At 36.6% G+C, this 12,567-nt stretch overlaps 1 protein-coding gene and 1 long non-coding RNA gene across 3 annotated transcripts in view; both read left to right on the top strand.

Moving 5' to 3' along the window:
- Nucleotides 1-12,567, top strand: part of PIGF (phosphatidylinositol glycan anchor biosynthesis class F) — a 32,467-nt gene that overhangs the window by 8,647 nt on the left and 11,253 nt on the right. For both annotated transcript variants that reach the window (XM_070573980.1, XM_070573981.1), the window contains exon 5: nucleotides 10,547-10,655. In XM_070573980.1, coding sequence (XP_070430081.1) covers nucleotides 10,547-10,655 — 109 coding nt within the window. The remainder of the gene's footprint in view (nucleotides 1-10,546; nucleotides 10,656-12,567) is intronic.
- Nucleotides 21-7,169, top strand: LOC139075770 (uncharacterized). The gene is made up of 4 exons (XR_011526549.1): nucleotides 21-189; nucleotides 916-970; nucleotides 4,718-4,839; nucleotides 7,128-7,169. It is a non-coding gene; the product is annotated as an uncharacterized lncRNA (long non-coding RNA).

The following is a 12,567-nucleotide window of genomic DNA, read 5'->3' on the forward strand; positions in this document are numbered from 1 at the left end:
ATAGCATTTAATTCTCACAGTAATCTGCTGCAATACTCCTATTTTCACCATTTTCAAGATGGAGATACTGGAAAGCTGACTGGTTAAGTGATTTGCCCTCTATACCCAGTAAGAGGTAGCGCTGGGACTTGAATCCAGGTCATCTGATGGTATAAAAGTTAGAAGACTCTAGTAATTGAGGATCAGAAAGTAAGTTATTGCCCTGTCTTCATTACTTAGTGGCCAAGTGATCTTAGACAAGCTATTTAACTTCACACATCCTCACATGTACAGTTGTCCCTTGGTATCCACAAGGGATTGGTTCTATGACCCCCTTTTCTCCCTAGATAGCAAAATCTGCTCAAGTCCCTTATATAAAATGGCATCGTATTTGCATATCACCTATGCACATTCCTCCCCATACTTTAAATCATCTCCAGATTACTTATAATACCTAATACAATGTAAATGCTTGTAAATAGTTGTTATACTGTATTGTTTAGGGAATCATGACAAGAAAAAAGTCTGTACGTGTTCAGTACAGATGCAACCACATAGGCCTTTTGATCTATTGTTGGTTGAATCCGGCGGTGCAGAACCCACAGATACAGAGTTTGCATGGTTATTGTCAGAACTGAGTAGGCTGATGAGTGAAATCAAATAGTAACTGCTCAAGAAACGTTTGTCAAATGGATTAGCAAATGTCAGGCAGCGTTTTCATATTTTATACTTCCAACCCTGACTGATGTTTGTCTTAGTACTTTTTCCTGGTTTCAGTAACAGACCAAGGAGTGTAGGGCATAGAGAGCCAAGGAGAAGGAGGACCAGTTTTTTCAGTTCATTTAGTGTAAAGTTAGCTTAAACTTTGTCATGAGAGGGGAACTTAAGTCTTCATATCTCCGCCATACATTAGTGATGTTTCGCTTTCTTCCCCAGCACTTTATCACACTTGAAGGATTTAGCATCTAAATCATGTCAAATTTTGAATGAGGTAAGAAATGATTAATTTGATAGATTAGCCTGTTTAATGTTAGGGTTGACCTTCTTAAATGTTCACTTTTATGGAATACTTGTTTAAAAACTCAAAGATCTGGTGGTTCTGCAGTGATAATATGAAATACGCACAAAAAAATAATTACTTGTATATTATTTCTGAAATTGTCCCAGTATACAGTTAGCATTATTTATATTGAGTCACAACTTTAATTTCATAGAATTCTATTATTATTATTTAAGGAGGTTGTACAAAACATGAATAATTTTAGGTTTTTTCCTATTCAATAATAATTTACAACAGAAATTGAAGTGCTTATGCTATGGTTCTAATCCACTAAAAGTGATTAAAATACCTTAAAAGTACTGATTGAAGATTTTAGAGCTTTAAATATTTTTATCATTCATCCTGTGTTTTAGTATATAAAGCACTGTAGAATTTTTTTGTTTTATTTATTTAAAGCTGGCCCTTTTAGTATTATGGAACTGTGACTAATTCAAATGTTTAGTGTGAATAAGCTAATTTTAAGTTGGGCTGACATCTTGCTCAGTGTTGAATCAATATAAATGTTTTATACTATAACAAAAATAAAGTGAAAAAATTATTATATCCTGATTTATAATGTATTTATTTGCATTTTTAATGTTGAGTAGATGATAATCAGATGAAGATTGAAAAACACAAAAGCTTTGATCTTGAGACTGTGTAGGAATAACAGCCAAGAGTAAAGGACCAATTCTGATGCTGAGATTTAATGTATACTTAAAAGACACTATTTAAACAAGAATTCTCCTCAAAGTAAATGTAAAGTTATTCCAGATAAAAAAGCAAAACAAAAGAATGCTATTTTGAAGAAAAACTTGAAGATAGAAAAGTCATTCAGTTTCTTGGAAAATTCTGCCATCTTCTTTTTGGTATACTTATTACTGAATATACTCAATTCGTACTAGTTTAATTCTATTTGTTGCCTTATAAGTATTATTATAATTATAATTATTGTGAAGTTTTTTTAATTTGTAGACTTTGTTATAAAGAAAAGTAATAATCTATATTTTTCACTCAAGTTTGCTTTGTGATTTTTATCAGTTCTTTTTTCTTTCTTTGGGCGGGGATGGGAGGAAGATTAGCCCTGAGCTAACTGCTGCCAATCCTCCTCTTTTTGCTGAGGAAGACTGGCCCAGAGCTAACATCCCTGCCCACCTTCCTCTACTTTATACGTGGGACGCCTACCACAGCATGGCGTGCCAAGTGGTGCCATGTCTGCACCCGGTATCCAAACCACGAACCCCGGGCTGCCAAAGCGGAACATGTGAACTTAACTGCTGCGCCATGGGGCCGGCCCGATTTATCCGTTCTTTTATGCCGTTATTTGAATGTTTAAGTCAGAACCTGATCACTTTTAATGAACTAAAAAATTGAATTTCTGAATAAGTTCCTGAATCTGTGGTTATCTTGGTAAAGACAGTCAGTAAGACCAGTTTGTGTAGACAAAGACAAAGGCTGCTTTTTCTCATCTTTGTACTGAAATGGATTTTATATTGAAAAAGACGCTGTGGACATAAAGAGGGAAAAGATAGTGAATAACCAAAACTTTATACATATGAAAAATAGGTAATTTAGCTTTAATGTGGGTGCAAAAATTTAGTGGCAAAGAAGCATTGATTTTAATATTCAGTGGGGAAGGGGGAAGTTTATATAAGAATTCTGTAAAATATCTTTAGCCACTAGGAGGAGTGATGTGGTGTCTTTTAGATGAAGAGATCAACGGCTAAAAAGATCAACTCCATTTTAACAAGCAGTGTTTTGATGACAGCCCATCTACCTCAGGTGCCTGATACAGGGTCTGACCCATAGTAGCCATTCAGAATGGCCTATTTCTCTCCATTAATATTTGATATAATGAATTTCAGTGGAGTCAAATAATATAGACATTTACTTTCGGCTCATTGTCATGAAGATTGATCTGTAATATTGCTTTAGTCACTTTTTAAGATTGTTCACAGAACAGTGAGCCACTTATTCTGTTCTCAGCCCTACTGCCTGTGTTTATACATTCCTTAACTATGAAAAATTAGCCAATAATCATAGAATTCAGATGACTTTATTATGAGAATAAACCAATGTCAGTGCTGCTATAAATTAATAGGGAGGAATTTATGTTTTATTTCCTTTCTATCTTAATTGTTTATTACAAAAGAATACATATTGTAAAAATTCAAATAATAGACAAGTATAGAAAAGTTAAAGATCCTAGTAATTCTATCAAAGAATCAGTCATTTCTAACAGATTTTATATATTTTATTTTGACTATGCATATAACATATATGTAATTTTAAAACAAAAATAGTTATACTAGTCACTGCCAGTAACTTGCTTGTTTTTCACTTATTAAGAATGTCTTAAGCAGGGCTGGCCAAGTGGTGTAGTGGTTAAGCTCACGTGCTCTGCTTCAGCAGCCTGGAGTCACCGGTTTGGATCCCAGGCACAGACCCATGCACCGCTCATCAAGCCATGCTGTGGCGCATGCCACATACAAAGTAGGGAAAGATTGCCACAGATGTTAGCTCAGCAACAGTCTTCCTCGAGCAAAAAGAGGAAGACTGGCAACAGATGTTAGCTCAGGGCCAATCTTCCTCACCAAAAAAAAATAAAAAAGAATGTCTTTCGGGGCTGGCCCTGTTGCCTAGTGGTTAAGTACTCCACTTCAGCAGCCTCGGTTTGGTTCCCTAGGCTTGGACCTGCATCACTTGGCACATGTGTTGTGGCTGTGGCCCACGTACAAAATAGAGGAAGATTGGAACAACAGAAGTTAGCTCAGGGCAAATCTTCCTCACCAAAAAAAAAAAAAAAAAAAAAGGAATGTCTTTGTATTTACCTCTTCTTGCATAGTATCCTTAGTATATCTTCATCTATAAGGAATAGAAAACTTCAGCTTATATTGGTTTGAACAATAAGGAAACATTCTTTCGCATAACAAAGGTTGTGTGGTTCTAGATATAGATGGTCAAAGTGTGGCTGTGCTTCTTCTTGATTCTCCTGGTTCTTATCCTTGGGCTGGTAGTGAGAAGGCAGCAGCTTTTCCTTGAGTCTTCTAAACTAATCATCGGGAAAGAGAATGGAATCGCCATGATTCAATTAGTCTAATCATCAGTGATGAGGTGAATGTGGGGCAATTAATCATCATTACAAGTATACCATGTACCATGATTTATTTAACTAATTTCCTATTGAAGGTTATTATCAAATTTTCATAATTATAAATAATGTTGTTATGAATGTCTTTGTACCATGTAAAATCTTGTATACTTGTGCAAGGGTTTCTGTAAACTAGATTCCTGGTGTAGAATTCCTCGCTCACAAGTTGATAGACATTGCCTAACTAAAGTTCTAGTTTGAAGAATATGTATACACCTACATACTTAGAGGTTCATTTCTATCTGTAACTCTATATCTATATCTGTGTCTATCTCCCAGCAGAGTGCTGGTTTCCCTGAAGCCCCATCAGGGCTGTTTAGTTGTTATCAATCTACCAGGGCTGCTGCCTGCTGGGCTCTGCCAACGAGGCTGACTGCCACAGTAGCTTCATCCAATTTCTGATGGGACACATAAGCCCTGGTCAAACATTTTTAAAAGTTTGATTTATGGAACCACCATTTATTAAATTTAAGCTGAATATCACTGATTAAATCGCAGAGAGAGCATTTCTGTTACCCTGCCTCCGTTCTCTCCTGCCTCATTTTCAGAAAACTGGATGGAAAATAATATACAGTCCTCAAAATGCAGCTTCAAGACAGGAAAAATTGGTGCCAGTTAAGATGGGAAGACAGCTTCAAAGATAATTCACTCTTTGTCTCTGAGCAAACAGGTAGTCTGGGCAGCCTGCCTACGTGAAGTGTGGGCAAGATGAAAAGAAACGGCATGGCAGTCCTAAAAACACACTGGGGGTGGGGGGTGGGCGGGAGGAGAAATGCAGAAGACAGCCTGGGAGGAAATACCACCCAAGGAACAAAAACAAACTCCACAGTTTACCACAGAAAAATGTTATTAAGGTTATGAATTTAATAAAGTAAGAGCTCAAAGATAAGGAAGCAAAATGAGGTGGAGAAGGAGATTGCAGAATTAATGAAATAAATTGAGACTCCAGACCACACCATTACAGATCATAAATTAGAAACATAGACAAGTTGGAAAATCAATTTCTAACCTGGAGGAAAGGTTTGAGCTAATCAAAATGAATTAGGGGTAGAGGAGGGATTGGGAAGTATCAAACAATTAGGGAAGAAATGATAAATATAGAGAACAAAGGAGATCAACTTAAGACTAGTTAGCACCCCTAAAATACAAAACAAAACTAATTCAGAGATGTGTTAGAAGACAGTTTCCCCAAATAAAGGAATTACTCAGTTTATATATTAAGGAGGTTCACTATATCAAGAAAATAATTGAATGAATTAGGGTTTCAGAACAGAATATAAATACTATAAAAAATAAGCAATAGAAGTTACACAGTAGGGAAAGGGAAGATGGAGAAAATGTAATTGTATCCCCAGCTACTCTGGCTGTCCCCAGGTCCTGAGCCTAATTGGTACAGCCTCTTCGGGGAACAGGGATTAATGGAGGTCTGTGTGCTGAACAGTGAGTACGCCTAGTCCTTTTCACCCGCCGGCCCAGAATACTGACAGCTAGGCTTATACCATTTAGGCAAAATATTGAAACCTAGGGAAAATGATACAAAAGAAAAACCTACAGATACAGACATTTGGGGGTTCTCCAAAAGGCAGGGTTCCTACCCAATCCCTGGTACCGTGAAGCCCACCAGTTGAATTGTGCTTCTGCACAGTGAACATCCAGTCAGCTGTTTAGTGTTTCAGTTTTTTAAAAAATAGCTTTATTGAGATAAACTTCATATCATAAAACTCACCCATTTAAAGTGTACAATTTAATGGTTTTTAGTAGGGACACAGTTTTGTAACCATCTCCACAATCTAGTTTTAGAACATTTCCTCACCCCCAAAAGAAACTATGCCTATTGGCATCATCCTCCATTCCCACCCTTCTCTCCTGCCCCCATCCTCCCATCCCAGGCAACTACTAAAATACTTTCTGTCTCTCTAGATTTGACTGTTCCGGATATTTCATATATAGTGTTTTAAGTAGAATGAGAAATAAACACTTAGACAGTTGAGAAACATCTCCAAAATGAAAACAACAAAAAAACTCAGTGGAAACAAAAGCAATATAAAAACCAGAAGATAACTTTAAAAAATGTCTACTTTTTACATCCATAAAACATGAACAGGAAGCTATCAAAAAGAATATTCACAGAACAAAAAAGCTCTTGGGAATTAAAAATATGATGAAAAAAAAATTCAACACAAGTAGAGACAAAGTTGAAAAGATCCCTTAGTCAAAAAGGCAAAGATATGGGGGCTGGCCCCGTGGCCGAGTGGTTAAGTTTGCGTGCTCTGCTGCAGGCAGCCCAGTGTTTCGTTAGTTTGAATCCTGGGCGCGGACATGGCACTGCTCATCAGACCACGCTGAGGCAGCGTCCCACATGCCACAACTAGAAGAACCCACAACGAAGAATACACAACTATGTACCGAGGGGCTTTGGGGAGAAAAAGGAAAAAATAAAATCTTTAAAAAAAAAAGAAAAAAAGAAAAAAGACAAAGATATGGAAAATGAGTTAAAAGGTAAGAAAATCAGAGACTAATTCATAATGATAGTATTCCAAGCCAAAGAGTAAGAAAAGTGGAAAATTCTTAAGGGATCTGGACAGAGAAAGTCTTTAAATAAAAGAAAATTTCAAGAACCAAAGACTTGAGATTCTAGATTAAGAGGCCCGTGTATCTCCAGCATGATGCATGAAAAGTCGTCCACTCCAGGGTGCGTTATTGTGACATTTTAGAGAGCCAGGAATAAAGAGGTGATTCTAAAGGCTCCCAGAGAGGGCGGGGGTGGGGTGGGGGTAGGGATGTGCTGCCTACAGAGCACTGGGGGCCAGAATGGCTCTAAACTTCTCAGCTGGGAGTCACAGAACAAAGGAGCAGTGCCTTCAAAATTCAGAGGCAAAATGATGTCCAACAATTATAGTAAAGTCATTTTCGGACTTTAAACATCGCTGAAATCTGTTTTCCATGTACCCTTTTCAGGATTCTGTTGCAGGAGGTGCTTTAAAAAAAAAGAAAAGAAAATAGAAGGAGGAAGTCTCGGAATGTAGGAAATGAGACCCCAAAGCAACGAGAGAGGCAGAGGGAGTTCCCGAGGCGATGGTGTAGGGAACTCGGTACAGCTGTGCCGTAGGCTTAGCGAGCGCCCAGCCCAGCCTGGAGCAGGTGAGGTGTCTCCAAGAAGAGAGAGAGCGCAGACAAGAGCTGATGTTTAGTTTCTTTGGAATACTTGAGGATGATTTAGTGACAGGTAGGTTCGCAAATGGGGGGTAAAAAAAGAGGAAGTTCTTAACATCCAAAGAAAATTAAAAATTTACTCGAAGAAGGGAAAGGTAATTGTGGTTTACTGTGTGGTTCAGCTGGGATGAATATTTTCATAATCATAATGTAGACACTGCTATTGATTCAGCTGAGAGGACATGTCACTGTGAAAGAGGATGATGAGTCAGAAATGTGTATGGAGATGGGAGCCTTGTGGCTAGAGCACCAAATCCTCCTCCATTGTAGAAAGCAGAAAGTAACTAAATCTTGAAAATTCTGTACATAATGTATGCTCTTTTAAATTAGCGGTATATAGAAGAAACAGTGAAGATTTGAAAGTGTCTGCCTCAGGAGCAGAAATCAGGAATGGGGAGGACTGCAGGGAGGAATTATTATTGTTGTGATCTTTGAGTTTAAAGATACTTATATGTGTTATTTTGATCAAATTTTAATTTTAAAGGGGCTAGAGAGTTTTTCTATTTTTTAAATTAGGTCTTGGTTCCATTTTCTCTACATTTATTATATGTAAGATCTAAACACTCTTGGATACATCAGAGGATACAAATAGAGGACCTCCTCTTGGATGTTAGCACTTTTTATTACAACAAATATGAGATGGCCACAAGTGTGCTGTAATGATAGAAAATATGAAGACATGGATCTTGCCCCTTAGCCTGAGGAACTTGGAGCTTAGAAGTTAGATAAGACATGTACATGAATCTCACTGAAACATAGCTCTGATCATAGCTGCCTTGATTTAAAACCTTCAGTGGCTCCTTTAGTCTGACTTTTAAGGCTGTTCTAAAATCCTAACCCTAAATCTACCACGATGAGATAACACTTGGTACCCACTACAGTGGCTATAATCAATAATAACAAGTGTTAGCAAGGATGTGGAAAAATGGAAACCACCAAACACTGCTGGGGGAATATAAAATGGCTTAGCTCTTTGACAAACTGTCTTGCAATTCCTCAAAAGGTTAAACATAGAGTTGCCATATGACCCAGCAATTCTATTCCTTAGTATACCCCCAAGAAAAATGGAAACATATCCACACAAAACTTGTTCATTAATGTTTATAGTAGCATTATGCACAATTGCCAGAAAGTCCAGACAACTCAAATGTCCATCAACTCATGCGTGGAAAAAATAAAATGTGGTATACCCATACAACAAAATATTATTTGGCAATAAAAAAGAATTTTTACATGGTACAAAATGGATGAATCTTGAAACATTATGCTAAGTGAAAGAAGCCAGTCACAAAAGACCACACAATATATGATTCCATTTATATGAAATGTTCAGAATAGGTAAACCCATAGAAACAAAAAGCAGATTAGTGGTTGCCTAGGGCTGGGCGGGGAGGGGAAATGGGGAGTGACTGCTAATGCGTAAAGGGTTTCATTTTGGGGTGATGGTTGCACAACTTTGTAAATATACTAAGAAACATTGAACTGTGCACTTTAAATGAGTGAATTGTATGGCTCGAAAAAGATTTTCTGGGGCAAGTTTTTACTATACTCAATAAAGTAATTTTTAGAAATCCTAACTCTGACCTACTTTTCTAGTTGTCCACTTGGCCTCAACCAGTTTTACTGATGTCCCTTTTACCTGCAGTCCAGCTCTTTTTCCAGTTCTTCACGACCAAATGCTACCCATTCTTCCAAATCCAGCTGAACTTCCTGCTCATCCATAAAATGGAAAAAGTAAACTCTTTCCAGCAGAAAGTAAACTCTGCTCTCGGCCTCTACCAGACTTGGTGTCTCTGGGCACATCACTTTCCGTATCGCAACATAGAGGAGTTGCATGTTGAGTGAAAGCTAGTCAACATTTGTCAGCCACATATAGTCAAAAATTACCCTGGAAAATCCTTTAAATTGCCCAACGGCACAGTTCTCTCTTTGCATTCAACTTGCCAGTTTTTTCCTAAGGTTGGAACGGAACACTGTTCTGTTAAATGCTGGTTGAAGACATTGACTTGCATTTATAGGTGTTATGTAAAATAAAAAAAGATAAAACCCAGCAAATAACAGAAATTTGGATATATGGTGATTGGCTCCAACCTTCTTCCAGCCTCCATTTTCAGTAGAAACAAGTCAAAGCTCTTACCTTGTGTGGGTGGTGGAGGGGGAATAATGAGAAGGTGATAGAGGGGTTGATTTATGACTGACTGGTCATCTGGGACTTCTTTAATTCAGTGTACATTTTGTGTGTAATAATTGGCCTACTTCTAATGAAAGAAATCTTCTAACAAAGCAAATGTTTTCCCCTTTTTCCACACCAGCTGGAAGGAACTGCTTTTCATAAAACTTCATAATAACTCAACCTTGTATTTTAAACAATTGAATATTTGGAGCCTCCCCTTACTGTGTTGTGGTGGGATTTTGCTCTACTGTAACCAAACTCACGTTCTACACGGCTAAGTGGTCACACTATGAGGGGCGGCCTGAAACCAAGATTTACTGAAAGAATGGCAGAATTAGGTCTTTACACTGTAAGATGTGCACTTAAATAAGAATGGTGGGCAAAATCACTGGATCTTTTGAAATACTTTGTTTTCAGTCTCTACTCCTTCCCCACCAAATAGAGTTGATTTGTTTTAGTGAAATGTGCCATACGAAGGACTAGTGGAGTAAATGATGCTCCCTCCGTACGATGGAATCTAGTATAACCGTTAAAGGAAAACACAGCAGCAAAACTGGGCTTATAACATGATGCATTAGAGTTTTGTTTTGAAGGATATATAAATATATGTGTGCATATATGCAAATATGCTTATAATATTCTAAACAAAATTGTATGTGTATTTGTGCATGCATAAAATATTTCTGCAAGGATATGTATTAAATTGGTAGTAGCACTTGCTTCTGGGGAAAGGGTGAGAGGAAGACTTAACTTTCATTGCATATGCTCTTTTGTATTGTTTGACTTTCACCATGTGTATATGTTACCTTTCCAACTGAAAATTGGAATTAATTGTTAATAGTTCATGATAAATTTTTATATGTCACTTTGAGATGCTAAATTTAAATGAACAGAACATAGATATATAGTGTTAATTTGTGCTACTGTTTTGTTTGATTCTCCAGCAGCTAAGATAGATACCAACAGTGATTTACGTATTTGTGTTTTACAGAGTTACGTCTGTTTGGGAGAACAGCCTCCAGATCACTACAATTTCTAGTTTCGTAGGAGCATGGCTTGGAGCCTTTCCTATTCCACTCGATTGGGAAAGACCGTGGCAGGTTGGTTTCAGCTATTTAAAGCAACAAAATAAATGTTTGTACAATGAGAGTAAAACTGGTGAAGTTAACTAGTATGTATATGTAAATTGTTTTGTTGTTCAGTTAACTAGGGAAGTTATCTAGGCCACTTCTTCTTGGGACCTGTCTCAGTGCCACAGGCATCCAGATCAGTCTGGTTCTATCTTCCATCACTACTTTTTCTACTTATATAAGCTTAGTTTGCGAATATGTATAGGGGTTTTTTAAAAATAGGCTAGAAGTTGCAGGAATTTCCTGTTTTCCATTTTGGTATTCATTGCCTTTGTGGTCTTAGATTCATGTTTTCTTAACTTGATTGACAGCCAAATTGAATGTTGATCTTGCAATATTTTTTAAAAGCATATAGCAAAGTAGGTTTTGAAATGGGGTATGTGATATTGAAGGAAGCTCATAAACTCAGGTTTTTCATTTCCTATCACAATAGGGCATAGCTAAGAAGTTAGGTAAAGCACTATGAGATAAGTGTTCTTTTTATCACCATTTTACAGGTAAGAAAACTGATACCTAGAGGGTATGTAATATTTCCAAAGTAACTGAGCTAGTAATGGATATATCTTTGTCTTAATTTTTAATGGCTTCATAGTATGCCACTCTATAGCTATTCCAAAGTTTATTTAACAAATTCACTATTGATATTTAGGTTATTGCCAATATTTTACTGTTAAAAACAGTGCTGTGATAAACATCTTAGAATCTATATCTTTCTGGATTTTCCCAATTATTTTCTTGAGGTCATTTCTCCCAAATGGAATTGTGGTATTAAAAATAAATATACTTTTCTTTTTCCAACATGAAGAGAATTTTTTTCTGATTACAAAGACAGTATACATTTATTTAGAAAATTTAAGCTACATTAATAATTATAAAGAAGGAAAAATTATCAAATATCCAACTACCCAGAGGCAACCTCCATTTGCATTTTGATGATAATTTTTGCAGTTCTCGCTCCATGTGTGTAACTATTCATAATAGATGTTATTTTTAATCTTTTTTCCCCTTCAACAGCATATTATGGAGCTCATTCCATGTCAGTGAGAATTTACTTATATGTATATTCCATTATTTGGGTAAATCATATGCCAATTTCTTATTAATGAACATTTAAATTGTTTACACTTTTAACTAATATTAATTTATTATTATTATCAATTATAGTGATTATCATACTTAAACATACATCTTTGCATATTTGTCCAGTTTGCTCTTTAGTGTAAATTCCTAGGTAATGAATGACTGGGTTAAATCTTTGATACATATCTCACTTTCCAAAGGCCCTTGAGGGATCCAGATTGTATGTCTTGCACTTAACTGCCTACTTTTAAGTCTGTTCTTTGTGCTTTCTGTTAGATGTTGTGTCTCCCAAACAGACGAGTTGCTCGTTTACTTTCACTAAGGATGGTGGGTTTGCCTTTTCCTATTGGTTCTTCATCTACTGTATGTTATAGATATCCCTGGGCCTGGGATGTGTGGTGTCACTGATACCCTTCCCGAGGTTTTAGTGCTAATAAAGGTTTTCTTTCTATTTCCTTGGCCATCTCAGTGATCATTGGGAGGTGGGGATTCATTTGTACTCAAGTTACCATCTTATGGAACTGAATTTCATGCAGTGGTGTCAGTGATATCTAAATTGGAGCACAACCAAAATCATTGAAACATATACATAGAAAATTGTGTTTTCCTCTGTAGTGGATTACTTTCAGATGTATGCAATTAAATCTAAATACAAAGTATTGATATGTAAAAGCACCATGAGCCATCAGCTTTAATGAGTTGGTAAGGTAATATGTAATTAACATGTCAGTTTGCATATAGATGGAATTTGATATCTTGTTAAAATCTTCTGTTTACAAGACCATGTGGAAGTAGAAACTGA

Source organism: Equus przewalskii, chromosome 14 (genome assembly GCF_037783145.1).
Source record: "Equus przewalskii isolate Varuska chromosome 14, EquPr2, whole genome shotgun sequence".
NCBI classification, from domain to species: domain Eukaryota; kingdom Metazoa; phylum Chordata; class Mammalia; order Perissodactyla; family Equidae; genus Equus; species Equus przewalskii.